This window comes from Sinohyriopsis cumingii, chromosome 14 (assembly GCF_028554795.1).
Source record: "Sinohyriopsis cumingii isolate HCF-2022 chromosome 14, ASM2855479v2, whole genome shotgun sequence".
Classification (NCBI taxonomy): Eukaryota; Metazoa; Mollusca; class Bivalvia; order Unionida; family Unionidae; genus Sinohyriopsis; species Sinohyriopsis cumingii.
Genome location: NC_142974.1, coordinates 117870644 through 117892591, shown reverse-complemented (window position 1 = coordinate 117892591; position 21948 = coordinate 117870644). Strand labels below are relative to the sequence as shown.

The 21948-nt window shown below is 36.3% G+C and overlaps 1 protein-coding gene across 4 annotated transcripts in view; it reads left to right on the top strand.

The window, feature by feature from the left end:
- Positions 1 to 21948, top strand: part of LOC149784691 (UDP-N-acetylglucosamine transporter SLC35D4 homolog) — a 60736-nt gene that overhangs the window by 16685 nt on the left and 22103 nt on the right. For 3 of the 4 annotated variants that reach the window (XM_089932725.1, XM_089932728.1, XM_089932727.1), the window contains exons 4-10: positions 4776 to 4859; positions 6804 to 6885; positions 12342 to 12419; positions 16050 to 16127; positions 17489 to 17537; positions 18681 to 18729; positions 20247 to 20282. In XM_089932725.1, coding sequence (XP_089788851.1) covers positions 4776 to 4859; positions 6804 to 6885; positions 12342 to 12419; positions 16050 to 16127; positions 17489 to 17537; positions 18681 to 18729; positions 20247 to 20282 — 456 coding nt within the window. The remainder of the gene's footprint in view (positions 1 to 4775; positions 4860 to 6803; positions 6886 to 12341; positions 12420 to 16049; positions 16128 to 17488; positions 17538 to 18680; positions 18730 to 20246; positions 20283 to 21948) is intronic. The other variant, XM_089932729.1, reaches the window with a different exon arrangement.

Below are 21948 nucleotides of genomic sequence, written 5' to 3'. Positions count from 1 at the left end.
CTCATGTTGTCAGAAGACGCACAGGATCAGTTCTATGGGCAACTGGACGAACAGATCAAAGGATGCCCTAAAAACGAACCACTATTCCTCATCAGCGACTTTAATGCCAGAGTAGGTGCGGACCACGAGTCATGGCCTACCTGCCTTGGATATCAGTGCACTGGAAAGACCAACGAAAACGGTCAGAGACTGTTGGAGCTATGCACCTATCATGGCCTGTGCGTCACAAACACCTTCTTCAAGTGTAAGCCACAACACAAAGTGTCATGGAAATACCCCAGGTCTCATCGCTGGCACCAACTCGACTTGGTCATCACCAGGCGCTCTATCCTTAACAGCGTCCTCTCCACCAGAACCTACCACAGTGCAGACTGTGACTCCGCCCATGCCCTCGTGAGCAGCAGAGTGCGACTATAGCCACACAAACTTAACCGCTCAAAACCAAAAGGACGCCCTCACATAAACACTGCACAGATGGCAGTCCCCGCCAAGGTGGAGGAGTATGTGTCTGCCCTGGACAAGGCACTCCAGGACCTGCCTGAGCACTATGCTACAGCCAAGTGGAATGCCATGAAGGGTGCCATCTACAATACAGTTATGTCCACGTTTGGCAAGAAGGAACGACCCATCCAGGACTGGTTCAACGCACACCTATCATGGATGGAACCACAAATTGAGGAGAAACAAAAAGTCTTCATAGCTTACAAAAAGTGCCCTAATGAACGAATGCTTGCTGCTCTCAGAAGTGCCTGAAGTAACACCCAACGCATCGCTAGACAGTGTGTGAATGAGTACTGGCAACAACTGTCTGAAGGGATCCAGTGCAGTGCCGAGTCCGGACACATCCAAGGTATGTACAGTGGCATCAAGAAGGCTTTAGGCTTACAGTGAAAGGGGTCACTCCTCTGAAATCTCTGATGGGAGAGAAGATCACAGACCGTGGGCAACAGATGGCCAGACGGGTGGAGCACTACTCAGAGCTATACTCCTGAGAAATGTCAGTCACCGATGCAGCCCTCAGCAGCATAAAGAATCTGCCCACCATGGAAGAGCTCAACAAAGTGCCAACCTTAGAGGAGCTCAGTAAAGCAATCGACTTCCTCCCAAACGACAAAGCACCAGGTAGTGACAGCATCCGGCCCGAAGCTATCAAACATGGAAAACCAACATTGATTAAACCACTGCATGAGCTACTTTGCTGGGAGGAAGGAGCAGTTCCCCAAGACATGCGTGATGCCATAATTGTGACCCTTTACAAAAATAAATGCGACCACAGTGACTGTAATAATTACAGAGGGATCTCGCTCTTGAGTATCATTGGTAAAGTGTACGCCTGCATCATACTGAACAGGCTGCAGTTGCTGGTGGACCGTGTGCACCCAGAATCCCAGTGCTGCTTCAGAGCAGGCAGGTCGACGACAGACATGATCTTCTCCCTATGACAACTCCAAGAGAAGAGCAGAGCAGAGAGCAAGGTCAACGACTCTACATGATGTTCATCGACCTCACCAAGGCCTTTGACTTGGTCAGCAGGAAGGGCCTTTTTGAACTTCTCAGTTAGATAGGTTGCCCCCCAAAACTCCTCAGCATAATAATCTCTTTCCACGCAGATATGAAGAGAACAGTCCTATATGATGGATCCTCCTCAACCTCCTTCCCAATTAACAGCGGCGTGAAGCAGGGCTGCATGCTGGCACCAACACTTTTTGGGATCTTCTCCCTGCTCCTATCCTACGCCTTCGACACATCCATGGATGGCATATATCTACACACCAGGTCCGACGGGAGGCTGTTCAACCTTTCACGACTGTGCTTAAAGACCAAAGTGAGAGCTGTGCTCATCAGGGAGATGCTTTTTGCAGATGACGCAGCTCTTATGACCCACACCGAGGAAGCCCTTCAGAGACTGGGAGACTGTTTTGCTGATGCCTGCATGCAGTTTGGTTTCACCATCAGCTTGGAAAAAACAAATGTCAGCATGCAAGATACCACCATTGTCCCTTCCATCAAAATCAAGGGTGTCACCCTGGAAGCAGTCAACAACTTTACCTACCTGGGGTCAACCATCAGCAACACTCTCTAGCTTGACGTGGAGCTGGACAGAAGGCTTGGAAAGGCAAACACCATCATGGCACGACTGATGAAGAGGGTGTGGGAAAACACAGCGCTGACAGAGCACACCAAGGTCCGAGTCTACCAGGCCTGCGTTCTCAGCACCCTTCTATATGGAAGTGAGACCTGGAGTACTTACGTGAGGCAAGAATGCTGGCTCAACTCCTTCCATATACGGTGCCTAAAATGCATCCTGAAAATCAGCTGAAAAGACTGTGTTCCACACAGCGAGATCCTGCAGCATGCCCCCAGCATGTACTTCCTGCTGAGCAAACGCCGCCTTAAATGGCTTTGACACGTCCGATGCATGGAGGATGGAAGGCTGCCCAAGGACATCCTATATGGACAGCTGGCCACTGGCATGAGAAGAGTCGGCCGCCCCTCACTCCGTTTCAAGGATGTATGCAAGAGGGACATGAAGGCATGCAACATTTCACCCGATGGCTGGGAAGAGCTGGCCGAGGACCGAGGCACCTGGAGACTGACGGTAAACAATGGCATATCAGTCGCTGATGCGAGGAGAGGTCAGTTGGCGGCGGAGAAATGTAAGAGACAGAAGAATGCGGCAGCAACCACAGTAACACAGACTTCCCAGTATGTCTGCACCAACTGCAATAGGGACTGTCACTCACGTATAGGCCTGCACAGCCACAGCAGACGATACCAACAGAGACAGACAACACCCCAAGGGCGCTTTTCGCATGGTCTTTCGAGACTAAGTCGCCAATGATGATTATATTGGTCCTATAGTTCGTGCAGTCTATTGTTATGGTCCTATAGTTTGTGCAGTCTATTATTATGGTCTTATAGTTGGTGAAGTCTGTTATATTGGTCCTATAGTTTGTGCAGTCTATTATAAAAGTCCTATAGTTTGTGCGGTCTATTAAAGTGGTCTTATAGGTTGTGCAGTCTATTATATTGGTCCCATAGTTTGTGCAGTCTATTGTTGTGGTACTGCAGTTTGACATGCAGTCTATTATAATGGTCCTATAATTTGTGCAGTCTATTATAATAGTGCTCTTGTTTGTGCAGTCTATTAAGATGGTTCTATAGTTTGTTCAGAGTGTTATAATGGTCCTATAGTTTGTGCAGTCTATTATAATGGTCCTATAGTTTGAGTAGTCTATTATAATGGTCCTATAATTTGTGCAGTCTATTATAATGGTCCTGTAGTTTGTGCAGTCTATTATAATGGTCCTATAATTTGTGCAGTCTATTGTTATGTACTGCAGTTTGACATGCAGTCTATTATAATGGTCCTATAATTTGTGCAGTCTATTGTTATGGTACTGCAGTTTGACATGCAGTCTATTATAATGGTCCTATAGTTTGTGCAGTCTATTATAATGGTCCTATAGTTTGTGCAGTCTATTATAATGGTCCTATAGTTTGTGCAGTCTATTATAATGGTCCTATAGTTTGAGTAGTCTATTATAATGGTCCTATAATTTGTGCAGTCTGTTATAATGGTCCTATAGTTTGTGCAGTCTATTATAATGGTCCTATAGTTTGTGCAGTCTATTATAATGGTCCTATAATTTGTGTATCATGCAGTAAAAGTGTTTTTCATATTCTGTTATCACAGCAACAACTTGTCATACTTTCCTAAAACCACAAACATATCATAAGTCAGTTCAGTTGGAATGACTTATACATACAGGTAAAAACCATTATAACGTGATGCTCGGGTCCTAAGAATAACATCACAATATAAGTGGGATCGCATTAACAAACTTTTAGAAAAACTTACCATTGAAAATTCAATGTCATAAGTTTTAATTAACCTCTTGTTCATATAATCTGCTAGAGATACAAATAAAATTGTTTTTTGAAGAGCATGTATTTAGGGTGTAAAAGAGAGGTCACCTTAAATTAATAAATAGGACCCATGATGTCATCACATTATAAACAGAATAGTGTTATAATGAATTTTGTTATAATGGGTTTTACCTGTACATACATACATGCATGCATACATAAATACATACATACATACATACATACATACATACATATATAGTTATCGGCAAGCATTTTATCTGCATGTTTTACCTTAAAAAGACTAAACACATATGAGAAAGATTTTTAAAAATTTGAATTAATGCAAAACAAAGACTATTTTAAACATTGTCAAAATAATGAGTTTGCCCAAAGCACAAACAATATTTTTTGCTGACACATTTGATCAATTTAATCAATACCAATGGTAAAGGTGCCGGGTATTCCATGTACATAAGAATTGATGGTACCTGATCACAGTGAGGATTCAGTCTTAGTTGCTGTGCTGCTTTAAGCTTTCAGATAAATATGATTCATGTCTCGTATCAAATGTATATGTTGCCATAATGTTTTGTTTGGCAGTGTTCACAACAGAATTTGTTTAAGTCTAGTGAGCTAAATACACATTGTTAAAATTCTTTTTTGGACCTCATTGTGTCATAGGAAACTGTTGAGCTTCACCAATGGCATTCACTTTCATATTTAAATTAGAGACAGGATTTAACATTAGTCTTCCAGATGAGTCACTTTTGATTATTCTAATCTCCATAACTGTCATATGTACCTGTCTCATTCTGTCCCTGCCCTTCTCCGTGCATTTAATTATTACAACTGCATAGACAGAAAGCAAAAATAAATAAACTGTTTTTTAAAAATCTTTTCAGATGGCAGACTCTTGTAGGTTTCCTGATGCTCAGTCTTTTGGTACAAACAAAACATCTTCCTCCACTACTAGAGGACAACACCCGGTTAGTGTTATATTTGAAAAATCTATATCTTAGTGAGCTTCTGACAAGTTCAGTGTTACTACTGACAAATCTGAATATCATATAGTGTACCTGCCAAGACTAGTGTTATATTTGACAAGTCCAAATATTTTACAGGGGACCTGACAAGATTAGTTTTATATTTGACAATCCTGAATATTTTACAGGGGACCTGACAAGAATAGTTTTATATTTGACAATCTGAATATTTTACAGGGGACTTGACAAGATTAGTTTTATATTTGACAATTCTGAATATTTTACAGGGGACCTGATAAGGGTAGTGTTATATTTGACAGTTCTGAATACTTTACAGGGGACCTGATAAGGGTAGTGTTATATTTGACAAGTCTGAATATTTTACAGGGGACCTGACAAGATTAGTTTTATATTTGACAAATTTGAATATTTTACAGGGGACCTGACAAGGGTAGTGTTATATTTGACAAGTCTGAATATTTTACAGCGGACCTGACACGGTTCATGTTATTATTGAAAAATCTGATTATCTTATAGAAGACCTGACAAGTCAATGCTTAATATTGTTGTTGTTGTTGTAGGGTTTAACACCATTTTTCAGCACATGATAGGCTATACATGGCGGCCAGTATTAATGGTGGAGGAAGAACCCAGGAAATCCCCGGAAAGAACCACCAACCCACGAGAAGCTACTGGCAAGCTTTCTCACATACCCACATTGGCTGAATCCGAGACTCGAACCCATGCAGACAGAGGTGAGATGTCAGTGATCCGTAACGGAGAGTGCTTTAGACCACTTGGCCACCTTGTTTGGGTGAAAATTCTAACAGTGTCTTGGGTTAATAAGTGAATCCTATTCTAACCACTCCAATCAAGCAATGTTACATGCATCTGCTGGCTACATAGTAAAGAACAAACTGTTTTCATCTCCATACAAGTTTCATCTGGCATTGGGGGGCCCCGAGTGGCCGAGTGGTCTAAAGTGCTCTCCGTTATAGATCATTGCCATCTCACCTCTGTCTACGTGGGTTTGAGTCTCAGATTCAGCCATTGTGGGTATGTGAGTAAGCTTGCCAGGAGCTTCTCAAGGGTTGGTGGTTCTTTCCAGGGTTTGTCCCGGGTTCTTCCTCCACCATTAATACTGGCCACCATGTATAGCCTATCGTGTGCGGAAAAGTATCGTTAAACCCTACAACAACAACAATCCTCTGGCATTGGTGGAAAAATTAAATAGAAGTGTGCCATTTATTATATAACCTATATCTAATTATCTACTCCTTTTGGAGATTAGATTCAAACTTTTAAAGCTGTTATTTATATAACATACATAAATACATACATACATACATACATACATACATATGGAGTTCAGCTGCACACTACACAGCCCCAGCTCTGAGGTCATATACTGTGCCGGCAGATCAGGGTTTATGCAGTTATATACATACATATGGAGTTCAGCTGCACACTACACAGACCCAGCTCTGAGGTCATATACTGTGCCGGCAGATCAGGGTTTGTGCAGTTATTAAAGTGACTTATAAGCAAGTATATGTGGTATATCCTAGGTATGAACATGACTTCTGTTATTGTGAAATATGCCTCAACTTAATAGCAGCTCTGTCCATTGATTAGGAAGATTAATACCTGTATATATATTATATATTATTCATTTAAAAGATATTTAAAATATAGATAAGGCAGTTGGCATGCAGTTTCATTTATAGTGTTTTTTAAGGGGCAATATCATCGAGGTATCATTGTCATTGTATTTCTAGCGTACTTCCAGGGTAAATTTATGTATTTTTTAAAATTAAAGTTACAGTCTAAACTTTTTGAATCATTTTAAAAGTTACAATCTGAACTGTTTTGAACCATTTTGATACAGTCTAAACTGCTTTGAATCAATTTAAAAGTTATGATCTAAAATATTTTTAATCATTTCAGAACTGAGATAGCTCTGTGGCTTCCAGGAATGATTTTCTTCGTTTTGTCTATCTATTCTGGATCCAGAGCACTATCAAAACTGGTATGTATGTGTGTGTGTACAGTGTGACCCCGCTATAACATGGTAGTTTGGAGCCATAAAATCCGACCACGTTATATACCGAACAGTGTTATATGCAACCAAGTCAGTTAGCTGAAGAAAATGTACTCCCCCAAAAATTTGGGGGGGGGGGTTTAATTAATGCAGGTGGTAAAATACGTGCTTCGTCGGCACAGTTACCGTCTTAAATTGATGCATATTAAATGAGAAATACACCTGTAGTGAAAACAGAGAAGACATAATATAATGATTTACTTTAACATTGAATCAACAATACAAGTGATTCCATCGAAAATATGCACACACAGCTTTAAAATATGCAATAATTTTGTAACAGGTCATATTGGTCTGAATTCAGTAGGAAAACAGCACAATCATGTAACGAATAACGAAACACATTTACTTCAAAGTACGTTCCAAGTCGGTAAAAGTTACTTTGCGTTTTAAGCCGCCATTGGTAGAGTTCTTAAGCATACACTTTTTCTCTACAAAAATGAAACTTTCACAGCACAGTTAACATGTTCCAGTCACGTTGGAAAATGCAAAAATCCGTCAGATTCCATCACTTTTTTTTAAGTTTGGTACTGATTTCCTTTGAAAAAAAGTTCTTTGCTGTTATTGAAAGATTGTAGTCGGCTTTCTTTGATGAAGGGTGCATGAACTATTGAAGTCACCGCTAAAGGACAGCTTTGGAGAACCAAACGAATGCCCATTTCTTATTGTGGTGGCAACATCAAATAATTTGTATTGCATGATTGAAACTGGTATTTTTTCCATTTGCTGAGTACGTTTTCATTGCAGTCGGTACTTCAAAGGTAATCTGTTTCCTTTGAAATTTCAGCAAACTATTTTATCTGGGTACATTTTTAAACAGGAATTGGCCGTCATTTAGACTATTTTAGTTACCGTCCCTCCATGCCTACTGCATAAACCAATAAGCAAGATGTATTTGTTTTTTTCACATTTGTGGTAGCAGCGTGATTCTGCCTTCCATGCAAGCTTCTGAAAATTGACAAAGGGTCAACAGACGATAACAGGGCTCGAATTTAACACAAATTTCTTTGTAGCCAGAAAGACTAGTATATTGAGAAATTTACTAGTCCTGCCAAATCTTTACTAGTCATGTTCACAAAACAATGTCACACAGCTTTCATGTAAGTTTACTGATTCAATTTTAAAGTTTGAACAACCCGCAACAAAACTGGATGTTTTCTATGTGTTTGTTTTTGCAAATTGCATACACCAGTTACATCACATAACGTTCATTTCCTCTTCATAAGTCAGCCATTCCCTGTCTTTTGTCCATTTCTCCTGAAATTTTCCATCACACTTTTCCCTGTCATAAGAATTATTCCTCATCATTCTCATTCAACTTTTGCTTTTTTTCTGGTGGCTGAACACCTTCTATTAAATGCCACATTTTGCCTGTCTTATAAGGAGGGAATGGTGCCTTGTTTTGAAATACAAGATGTTATAGTATAGCTGACGTGTATTATTTAAAGCAAGAAAAGGAATTGCACAGTGTCCTTTATATAAGAAAGTCAGAGCAAGAAACATGTTTCAAAACACGTGTCTTTGCCCCCTCCCACAATTAAATGGCCTCTCCCTAACAAAGACTTAACTTCAGCAGATGTTCTGCATGATCAAAGCAGTGGCTATTGTAAACACTGTTATAAAATATTAGCATTAGAAGATAGTGTTAGTTTCAGCTTGGAAAAGGTGTGTTCCCATCAAACGAAACCATCTGACACTTGGCGCGTTGTATTTAACAGCTCCAATTACGCTATCATAAGTCGTAAGTTTGGTAATTGTTCCTAATTAATCGAACCTCAATGTATTGTTGAAATTAATAATAAGGCGAAAAAATTTCAAATCTTAGATGCCCATGCTCAGAGATTTTAATTCTCAACAAATGTACAGCATTCTGCTTGGATATATCCACGTGTATTCAATTATTTGTTCATTCTTGTAAGGGAAAAATATAAAAACTATTCTTACCATCATAGAAAAAGCAGTTGTATGGAAAGGATGTGTCAGTAACATAATCGTAACAAATTGATCTAATTCTTATAATTATTTCGATGGAAATGTAAAATATGTAGTTTCCTGTTTGTGACTGTTGGAGCGTTTGGGTAGTGAGCAAAAAAAACAACCTTAAACAAAAAAATGTGCAAACTAATTTCTTTGAATAGTTTTTACCGTGTTCTTTTGTGTGGTATACCGCTTTGTAGTTTGTTACTGTGGTCGAGTGATTAAAGTTTGATACCACATCATTTTTTAATTTAATTCATTATCAGATTAGTTAGGATCAATTACCAAACTTTCCTTGTTAATGATGGGACCATAATTTGCGCTGTTAAGTGAAATGCACAAAATCGGATGGATTTTTTTTATAAAAACGCACCTTTCCAAGGCAGAAATTGACTTCATCCTCTCATGCTAATATTTTATGACTGTTTACAATGGCCACTGCTTTGATTCTACAGAACATCTGCTAAGTCAAGTCTTTATTAGGGAATGCCAAAAAAAATGCTGACTATTGGTAACCAAAACTTACTACCCCATTGGACTATTAACATTATGAAAGTTACTAGTCCGACAGGAAATCTGCTAGCCTCGGGCTAGCGGACTACCACTAATTTCGAGCCCAGGATAGAGATGCAGGTGCTCTGATGACAGGGATTATTACAGAAAATGTGAGTGTTCTGAAGGATCTTATTCTGAGTGAAAAGAAGAGGAACTTTACTTCCCATCCAGATACAAATGTCAGTCTTTGTAAGTATAGTAATTTCTAGCGAGCGGCTGAAAATCCGATGAAAGATAGATTACGAGACAATGCCTTGTCCGGTTGATCTCTGTTACCAGAAATGTCAACAACAAAAAAGTGGATATTTCACAACATACATAACTCATGCTAGATGTCAAGATAAACGATTATGATATAACAGTGTACTGTTTAGATGGTTTGTCAGTATGGACAAAGAATTTGTTTATGTAACAATAGATAAATTTTAGTGCATTTTATATCCAGTTTGCAGCTTCCTTTCATGGGGCCTCTGAATTTCTGCACTCCAAACCAATGGTCGTATATAAAAGTTTAAACAGCCAATAATGTTGCCAATAAATAAAAAGCCACATGGTATGTTTTGCAGCCAGTAAGGAAAAACAATCCAAGTTTGCGACATTGGCGAAGACCTATGCGATCCCAGAATAATCTTTTTATGCGCTTTTTTCTTCTTACTTTTAAGAAGAAAATACTTTTCATGTACAAGAAAAATGCATATAAAATTTCAGAAGCCAAGCCACGATCATCTTGTATTATTCATACACGATCTCTTCCCCAAAATGATAAGCAACATTTTATGGTTTTTCGGGTACTTTTTAAGAATTTTTTTTTGTACACAAGAAAAATACTTGTATATGAAATTTCGGGAGCCACGCCACGACTGCGTTATATCCAAAGTCACGTTATAGCGGAGCGCGATATAGCGGGGTCACACTATGTATGTATGTATGTATGTATGTATGTACGTTACAACTAGTGTATTTGTACTTAAACTTCACAATTATAAACTGCATGATATATAGTGAAAACCTTGGTTCTTTCCATTTGTGTTCTTCTTCCATTTATAGCGTGGAAGTAATTTGCAATGGGAGGTTGGTGCTACTGTATTAGTGATATCAAATGTCACAGTTAAGTGATGAAAGTTCAAATTTTGTAGTAGATGATGATTAGTTCAGGTGATTCCTCTCAACTTTTACATGACAGTAGTGCTGAAGACTCAAACTACAAGATTCATGCATGACTGGATTTGATTCATGCATGACAGGATTTGATTCATGCATGACTGGATTTTTATCTTTATTGTGAGACCTGATCACTCTTTTGATGTTGTTGGTATGAGGTCCCAGAGTGGCCAAGTGGTCCAAAGTGTTTGCCTTTACCAGTCACTGCCAAAGTGTTTGCCTTTACCAGTCACTGCCAAAGTGTTTGCCTTTACCATTCACTGCCAAGTCACCTCTGTCTGCATGGGTTTAAGTTTAGCGCTCAGCCAATGTGGCTAATAAAGAAAGCTTGCCATAAGCTTCCTATGGGTTTGTGGTTCTTACCAGAGTTTTCCCCAGCTCTTCCATCAGTAATATTGGACCCCATGTATAGCCTATCGTGTTGGTATGAAAGTAATGGAGAAAACTCTACAAGATTCATGTATGACTTGATTTTTGTCTTTACTGTGAGATGTGAAAACTTTTCTAATGTAGCCTGGTTTTAGTAAAGTTTTTTGTAATTCTTCAAAAGTGCTCAGTTCTTCATATTATTATTTTTAATATGTTATCTTTATCATAGCTGTAGAAGATAACCCTGTGAATATATTTGCTACTAAGTTTAAGAATGTTTACGGTACAGTTATATTTTGTATACATTTATTTAGCACAAAGGCATAGATATAAATGTGATAATTGTAAGATGTGTGATAAAAGATCACCATATATAATCACTCATAAATTGAATACAACTGTCAACTGCACAGACCCATATATGATGGCACATCATTAATCTACGCTGGTTGTTAGTAGTAATCAGTAGACCGTAATTTGATTTTGTATAATGTGATCAAGATCTATGCTGTTTGCATATGAGTGAGTAAATATGGTAATGTGCCAGATCTTTGATATAAGTACTTATTAGACTCTTATTTATGCTTTAAAATTTAAGTGGAATTGACTTTTTCAGCAATAGGAAAGTATCATCCCACCTAATGGAATTATTTGTTGTGAGACGAATCTCTTACACAATGTTTCATTTGATTTTGTACAGTTTTGAAAAAGGTCCATTTCATTTTACTGTGCAGGGCATCATCATGTTCTCAGTGTTGCTAATACAGCACATCCAGCTGACAGTAAATTAGAAAGGAATCTTGTCATCCTTATATACCTGGTTTGTATTATAGCTGGTGGATGACAAAAGTAGAAATTTTGGTTTGGACAAAAGATTTTAGCATTGAAAAGTGAATTATTCAGAAAGTGCAAAAACATCAAGACTTTATATGATTAGTTTAATGATGGTTATTAGATTTTTGACTGCGTTGGTTTAGTTCTTTGACTGGACTGGTTTAGTGTTATGACTTGATTTATAGTTTATGATTGGAATGGTTTAGTTTTAGGACTAGACTGGTTTAGTTTTAGGACTGGATTGGTTTAGTTTTAGGACTGGATTGGTTTAGTTTTAGGACTGGATTGGTTGTTTCTGTTGTAATATTGTTTTTAATTTTTCCTGTATGTATATATATATATATATTAATTTTTAATGGGTAGTGGTTGTATGAGATATTGCTTTTTTATTTTTCTGCATATAAATTATTAACAAAAAAATGAGTTTTTTAAAAGGTATTTGTAATTAAGTTGGTCAGTAATGCTGTTTAAATATTTTGTCATTTCAGCCCATTCCAGTTTTTCTGTCTCTCCACAATCTTGTAATTGTTATATCATGTACAGCAAACCTGGTCCTGAATAGAAAGGTATGTACTTGTTATATCTAGTACAGCATACCTGATTCTGAATAGAAAGGTATGTACTTGTTATATCTAGTACAGCAAACCTGGTCCTGAATAGAAAGGTATATACTTGTTATATCTGGTAAAGTAAACCTGGTCCTGAATAGAAAGGTATGTACTTGTTATATCATGTACAGCAAACCTGGTCCTGAATAGAAAGGTATGTACTTGTTATATCATGTGCAGCAAACCTAGTCCTGAATAGAAAGGTATGTACTTGTTATACAGTCAAACCCGGTTATCTCGATTACGTCGGGGGTGTAAAAAAATCGTCGACATAACCGGGTCCCGAGATATCCGGGTTCATAAAAACCGGTAATTTTAAAAATGTCCTTGAGCATTACTCCTGTCTCTTGCTGGTGTTTACTGGAATCCCCTCCCACTGCATGTTACAATAAAATAAACAAAACGCTTAATTGATAATAAAATGAAATGAACTAACCTGGTGTTGTTATCATTTATTCCTTTTTTATCATCATAAGTAATTTATTAAAGAAAAAATATATCTATGAACTCCTTATATCACATGTAGCGTATGCATCCATTACTGTAGTGTGCATCACTTATGTCAGATAACACACGACGCATTTTTATAATTGATGTGAATATTGAAAAACAAATCATGTTTGGTTGTACTCAGAGGTTTGAATATGTTATCAGATTGAAAAATGGATCAAAGAAAATCACAAACGAGAGAGTGAGAGAGAAACCCGCCATTCACGCATAACGCGGTGTTAGGTGCAAAATAACCAAGATTGTATTATATCCAGGTTAATATATGACAGTATCTCGCAGATAAAGATCAATAAATGTTTTTGAAAATACATGTACATGTACATTGACTGTGAGTGCAAATGACACTCCTTTCGCTAGCATGGGTTGCAAAGAGTATTTATTAAAGCAAGTTAATGTTGAGTAGACTACTTACCCCGCAGGCATCAATGCGAGCTTGTATCAATTATGATTCCAGATGGCAAATAAATAGATGCGCGGGTGGTGAATAAACACATCCGGTAGCGAGCAGTAAACTAATTCTTTGAACTTACCGGCAGGATATCAAATACAAAGGTTATTTTATTGCAAAGCCAACCGACCCTGGAAACTGACTTTTGATTCTTTCAAGTGTGCCGATTCTTATTTTCTTTTCTGTTTTTCTTTTTGCCGACTTGGGTTCCCCTTTACTGGTATTCACAGGAATTTTGAAAATAAATTAAAACAATGGAAGCCAATTTTTCAGCCAGACCTAAATAAGATATATTACAATATTATAGATGTATAGATTCAAAATGAAAAAAGTATTCATTTTTTTATTCATATATAGTATGCGTTTATTGTACATGTACGTGTAGGTAATTTTACCGTATATTTTTGTATTTCCACTACATTATGTTCAGTTTATAATTCCTAGATATTTTGAAAATATTGCTGACATGTTTGGCTATTTTGTCATAAAATGCTATACAATAAATCGTCATGATATTACGTGCATATGGAGCAATTTCATGACCTGAATATTCAGCCGATCAGCACTTTTCCGTCTGCACATTGATTATTAATGTGTACATGTACGTAATATTTCATTACTTGTATCTCCTTGATTGTTGTTTCTTGTATACATGTACTTCGGAACATAATTCATATCTGAAATGTACCTTAAGAAATAAAAGGGAAATGATAAAATACACATGTAGCTGACATCTAAGATTCTGCGTTTTCGTAAAATAAAGTTACATTGTAATTTGTACACACTCTTGTCTTTGTGAATCCTTGAATATTTTATGTAGTGAACATGATATATTCTTAATAAACTAATCGATTAAGCTACTCTTACGAACCAAAAATAGAAAGAATATGAAATAAACATGTGACTACTGCCGTAACGGACCAAAATTGTGCCTGAAAATCGATCGCTTTTGCTGACTATTTCTTGTACAATTTCTGTGAGATTGACGTTAAAAAGTTGCATTTCGTCGAATTAAGCGGGTCCACATGTTACTTCGGACCGAAACTTATGCCCGACATAACCGGGTTATCGACTTAACAGAGGTCGAGATAAGCGGGTAAAAAATAGCATAACAAAGAAGAATTTTTTCGGGACCGGACCAAAACGCTCGACATAAGCGGGTTGTCGAGATAACCGAGGTCGAGATAAGTGGGTTTGACTGTATCTAGTACAGACAATCTGTTCCTGCATAGAAAGGTATGTACTTGTTATATCTAGTACAGCAAACCTGGTCCTGCATAGAAAGGTATGTACTTGTTATATCATGTACAGAGAATTTGTTCCTTCATTTAAAGATTTGTACTTGTTATATATAGCACAGCAAATATGTTCCTGCATAGAAAGGTATTGTATTTGTTATATCATGTACAGCAAACCTGGTCCTGAATAGAAAGGTATGTACTTGTTATATCTAGTACAGACAATCTGTTCCTGCATAGAAAGGTATGTGCTTGTTATATCTAGCACAGCAAATCTGTTCCTGCATAGAAAGGTATGTACTTGTTATATCTAGTACAGACAATCTGTTCCTGCATAGAAAGGTATGTACTTGTTATATCTAGTACAGACAATCTGTTCCTGCATAGAAAATTATGTACTTTTTATATCTTGTGCAGGGAATCTGATCCTGTAAAGATAGTTATTTACAAGTTATATCATGTACAAGGAAAGTTATTTACATGTTATATCATGTACAAGGAATTTAGTTCTATAAAAAAGTTATAAATCTGTTATATCATGTCAATGGAATTTCATACTGTATACAAAGATAGGTTTCATGTGTTTTGAACTCTCTTGGGTTTGAGTCTTGGATTCGGCTAATGTGGGTATGTGACAAAGCTTGCCAGTAGCTTCCCATGGGTCAGTGGTTCTTTCCGGGGTTTTACCGGGTTCTTCCTCCATCATTAATACTGGCCGCCATGTATAGCCTATTGTGTGCTGAAAAAAAATGGCTTTAAACTCTACAACAACAACAACAACACTCTTGTGTTACTGTTTATTTGAGCCTAAACACGTAACATATAACAATAATTAATCTAAGGTCATGCAAAAGTGAAAATGTTGGTTGATGACAATATATGATAAATGCTGACATTATATTAACATCTCAGTGCACATTAGTCTAATTTCTTGTTAAAATCACATATTGTAGGTAACTCTGAAGCTTTTGCCCATTGACTAAGTACTGTCAATCCTTCAAGCGTTTAAAAACGATTTTAGAGATGGCTTTGACTTTGGAATAATTTAGCTTTTAATAAATGGCGACAATTTGTCGAATGCTGTTACAATTGAGACATTTTTTTACTCTACAGGCAAGTTATTCAGTTTTAAACAAATGTGGTGGTACATTTGTTAAATTTCGTTGAAGATTAATCTTTTAATTACAGTAATACCATCCCCAAAGTAGGTCACTGTAACACCAATTTTTGGCATCGGAAGGTACACATAAGCTGTAATATAATTGTCTTTTGTAGGCTGAAACAAATAATGTAATTTATATTGTTAAATACTTCATATGTTTAAAGATATTGTAATGTTATTTAATTGGAAAGTCTTTTTTCCTGACATGTATCCATATTTCTACATTTCAGCTGACAAGTGTATTCAGTTACGTCATGCTAATGATCCTCATTGTCACCTCTGTTGCCATTGGAAAAAGTGATCCATCGGTAATTACTAGTAGTTTGACTTGATTTGCCATGAATTTATTTGTTTTTGTTGGATTTGTCAGAATTGTCACTGAATAGGGTTGGCTGAAATAGCTACATGGATTTCTTTTGTCATCAAGTAATGGTTGCTTCAACAGCTGTAATAAGTGTGATTTAGATTTTTAACGTAGCTATAACAATTTTAGTCAAATTGAACCTGCGACCTCCCACATCTGAGGCAGACAATCTAACCACTTAGGCCACCAGAGTGTTTCAACACGCTGTAATAGATGTTGAGTTTGAAATTTTTAGTGGATTTTTCAGAGTTAGACTTACCCTGTAGGTGTCAAATGAATGCAAACTTTCAATGTTTAACTCCGACTTAGTGTTGGATGATTTGCATGATTTGTTTGAGCTAATGCTTTATAGATATAGAGGAAAACCTGATCCAGCGTCTAACAAAAGCACATAATTTTTAATGTGACTTAGCAGTGATAACTGTGGCAGCAATGGATTTGCATAAATACAAATTTGTGTGTTCCAGTTCATGCTATGACTATTTTTTGACTTAATTATTGGCTGATCATAATAAATGTCTGTGATTAGAGACAAGAATAGTAACAGTGGTAGACTACTCTGTTGCAACAAAATTTTGACACTTTGTCCACTATTTTAACATGCAATTGGAAATCTGATTGAAAGATGCAGTACACTGGCTTTTTAACATTGTTGTCAAGGTAATACAAGGGACAGAACTTATCTGAAAGTAAATGGTGATAAGTCAGATATCCAGCAGAAATAAGAATCTCTGTTTGAAAGGTAATTTGGAATTTCAGGTTCACAAAGAAGAGCTTTTATTGGATCAAACAATCATATATTACATTGCAGTATGGGAAATCTTGTATTTTCGTGTGTAAATGTATGAATATATATTTTCACAAAGAAATATAAGAATTAAAAAAATATAAAAATATTTCACTAACAGTTTTCTGTATTGGACACATAAATACATGCTAATGTGTAAATTGTTTGCTACAAAGATATGGAATGACAGATGTATAGTTAAATTCATATATATTTTGATTATTGGAGTATTTAACTATTATGCCATTTATATTTATTTTAAAAAAAATTTTTATCAACCTAATATGCCATAATAAGCATTGACTGTATTTGTGGTGGGATAAAAATGCAGACAACTTTGGATTTTATTCTTAAGTTTAACTGTTCTTAGCACTTACATCATTTACAAAGGTCCTTAATTAAATACAGTTAGGAAATACATATCTAGAACCCTTTATGTTAAATTTTTAAGATCATATCAGATAAATACATATTTCATTAATGGATATTAATTTTGCTGTTTTTAATTCTTTTTACAGTTTGTGATGGATGGGTATTTCTGGATGTGTGTTCATGTGTTATCAACAGGTATCACATCTGGTGTTCACTTGTTTAGTTTTATATCACTTTAAAAAAAAAAAATCTTTTCTCATCTGCATTATCAGATTAAAGTAATCCCTCACTATAAAAACCCCTTAGTGAACTGATTCCTCATTTTTTTTAATTTGTGATTACTGATCAGATTATTGTATTGTTTTGGCATTGAGAATAATTTTCATGGTTTTATACTTTAATAAGTCAAATTTCTATGCTTTTAATGACACAATCTTGTTAGAAACATCCCTTGGGATGAGGTTCCCTCACTTATAAGACAATTCACTTTTATTGTAACCCCGAGAAGTGTTATAAAGAGGGAACACATATAATTTTCAGCAGTAACAGGAAGGTGGCATCAGTAATTTTAAGATTTTGTATTACATTTGTTTCAAGGCTTATAAGACGTCATTGTATAGTTAACAGAAACACAGTGTAATGCTCTGGAAAAGCCATAGACTTTATATGATCAGCAAATTGGTGGATTCCTGTAACTATATTAAAAACTGACCGTCTCTCTAGTAGTCCGTGGGATATTTGAAAGGGGCAACATACCTACAGCCACACACAAATACATATATATATATATATATATATATATATATATATATATATATATATATATATATATATATATATATATATATATATATATATATATATTTATATATATATAATTTCTAAGTCAAATTTGTTATCTCTGAAAAACTGCCATACTGTATGTTGTAAAAAGTGATTAATTGAGGCAATCATTTTCCACCAGATTACATACTATGATGGTGTTCAAGCTGTGAAGGTGTTGGATTTTTATGAAAAGATTGGACTTTATATTTTAACGAGTTTGCCTTATTTGCCTCTATCTTAGTTTTGTATAACCTTTTGTGTGTATAAATTTATTTGCTTTGCAGTGTGTTGACTGGGTTTTGTTGATGTGCTTTTATAACTACATGCACATACACACACACATGCACACACACATGCACACACTTGTTTTTCACTGTTGTAGTAATGCCTAACTTCCCTAATGTTCTGGGTCCTATTCTGGAATAAAATGATGATACTAGGATTTTTATTAATGAAATCAAAATGCATATATAATTAGCTTTTCTCAGACTCATTGTTCTCTTTCTGTAACAGGTGCTCTTGGAATCTATTCAAAATTAATGAGGGGAAGATTAAAACTTGAGTGAGTATTTAAAATTGTCAACTTCAGTTTAATCACTTTCACTTTAATTTTTCAGCTTCGATTTAGTCACTCTCATTTCATTTGTCAACTTCAGTTTAATCACTCATTTCATTTGTCAACTTTGGTTTAGTTACTCTAGTTTCATTTGTCATCTTCTATTTAATCACTCTCATTTCATTTGTCAGCTTCTATTTAATCACTCAAATTTCATTTGTCAGCTTTGATTTAATCACTCTCATTTCATTTGTCAGCTTTGATTTAATCACTCTCATTTCATTTGTCAGCTTTGATTTAATCACTCTAGTTTCATTTGTCAACTTCTATTTAATCACTCTCATTTCATTTGTCAGCTTGATTTAATCACTCTCATTTCATTTGTCAGCTTTGATTTAATCACTCTTTTCATTTTTTGCTTTGATTTAATCTCACTTTAGTTGTGAACTTTGTTTTAATCTCTCACTGCAATTCAGTCTCGTTGATTTATTGTGCACCAATTGCTATGATCTCCTCGATGATGTTGTAATCTGAAAAACTTGTGACAATATCTCATGAGTCTTCATTTCATTTAACTTTTATTAACTAAGCCAAATACTTTATATCTTTTGTAAGTCTTTTATTAAAAGACAAATGTAAAATTGTATTTAGCAGCTTACATGATTTTCTAATCTTGAATTAAATATGCAGCAGTTTTCATTACAATTATTTGGTTACACTTGTCAATTTATGTCTGATCATGTTTTTTTCATTTGCCTTGTGTAACAATTGTAATTAAGTGAGACTTTGGTCTTTCATATACTTTGTGTAATAATTGTCATTACGAGAGATTGTATTCTTTCATTTGCATTGTGTAATAACATGATGTCTTTTGAATTATGGCACCATGTGATGTCATTATTGCTGGCATAAGTTGACACTAGGAAATTGACTGGAGTTCAAGGATATGCAAATCAAGTGCTTTCCTTGATCCCTGTCTATTCCTGATAGATTCCCCCCCCACTTATAGTATTAAAAAAACTGCAATGCTAGTCAATGCAATTGATCATCTTAAGCCATCTTTTGGGGTGAGGGGTGCACTTTATATTTAAAAAGGGAAGCATGAGATGTACTTGATTCAGTGGTCCAAAGTCAACATAAACCATCTTTTGGGGTGAGGGGTGCACTTTATATTTAAAAAGGGAAGCATGAGATGTACTTGATTCAGTGGTCCAAAGTCCACTTAAGCTATCTTTTGGGGTGAGGGGTGCACTTTATATTTAAAAAGGGAAGCATGAGATGTACTTGATTCAGTGGTCCAAAGTCCACTTAAGCTATCTTTTGGGGTGAGGTGTGCACTTTATATTTAAAAAGGGAAGCATGAGATGTACTTGATTCAGTGGTCCAAAGTCAACATAAACCATCTTTTTCCTTTAGCTATAGTGATATATGTTTATGCTCTTTATTAGTGCCAACCTTCCTACACCAGTGATGGTCTGGGATCCCACCAAAAATAAGTAATGTTTTTTGTTTTAATTTTTCAGTTCCAGTGATAGACTTTACTGCAACTACTTGTACAGGTGGGTAATGGGTTGAATGACTAAGCAGAAAGCATTTTATGATCACGCTTTTCATCTGTCTTAGCATTTTTTGTTCCAAAGTTCACATAGATCACATTAAATTGAGTCCTTGACCTTCTACATCTTGATTTTGGACTCAAAGGTGAAGGTCACTGATTTAGGGAACAAAGCTGTTTTCTAAAAATAACAGATTTCTTCAGAATCTTAAATTTTCCCTGGGTACAAAAACATGAAATGCATTGCTAATTATTTATATTCTTTTTACACTTTTCTTAGGGATTGTGATAACATCCATAAGTCATTTCCTCAACCTGTTGATAATTCTGTGGTCTCCTAATATGCTGTGATATGCTGTGTTGAAATTTATCAAACACGGTTGATAAGTTCACCATGTAATGACCATCTACAAGAAAGAGTTTGGGCTTGTGCCCATGCATTGGGTCCATGGGAAGGGGTTGGAGATCATATGAAGAGTTGCTGCCAGGTTAATCTAGTGCAATAATCGTGAAAGATTTATTAAATTGTTCATTTGTAGACCTGCAAACCCTATGATTTGATCGAATATTTTGCCAAAATGAGCTCTAAATTATGGACTTATAGATTAATGCAAAAACTTATACATTTATTGTTGTTGCACTTCTTTCTGGATAATTATTGATTTATTTGTTCTGTATCTGGGATTTGCATAGTAAGTTCAGTGGAGCTGGTCTGGAACCAGATGACAATAAGAGGTGCCTTCTTTGTTAGCCAAGGTTATGATAACCCTATCTACACCTTGGTGTAACGAGCAGATATTTGTGTGAATTGGGTCTGTGAATTTTATTGGATACGGCGGCAAGCCACCGCATCCAGTCAAAATTAAGTTCTTCAGATTTGAATCCTGTTCCTATGTGATTGAGACAAGGGGAGTAAACAACTGGAACGGACTCATAAATAAGCAGCTTACCACTACTGGTCCATGTTTGTACAAGTAACTTGCACTCAAAAACACCTGTAATGTCTTTCCTCTGGTACATAATCATACTTTCGAGGTTAAACTTACAAAGCATCCTTTTTAGGTCAAATGCCCCCACCGTTTTTGGTCAATGTACAATGCATCAATGTACAATGCAACACACTATTGGTTAGTTGGCATTACATACTGAAGGAGGCAACTCATGAAATCCAATAGTTATAGCTAGGGCAAAGCAACAGTATATCCATTTAATCTGCCAAGGTGTAGATAGGGTTATTGGAACCTTGGCTAGCTTATTGTAAAAGAACAGTATATGATACTTAATTGTATGTTGTTGTTGTTGTTGTTGTAGGGTTTAATGCCATTTTTCAGCACATGATAAGCTATACATGGCAGCCAGTATTAATGGTGGAGGAAAAACCCGGGAAAACCCTGGAAAGAACCACTGACCCACGAGAAGCTACTGGCAAGCTTTCTCACATACCCACATTGGCTGAATCTGAGACTTTAACCCACACAGACATAGGTGAAATGGCAGTGATCCATAACAGATAGTGCTTTAGACCACTTGGCCACTCTGGGCCTCTGATACTTAATTGTATGTCACTGATAGTTAGCCTTACTTATAGTACAAGAACTTATTGACTGCCTTAATAGAAAAGTTATCTTAGGGTTTGCAAGTCCACATTTGAAAAACACGTAAGCACACTC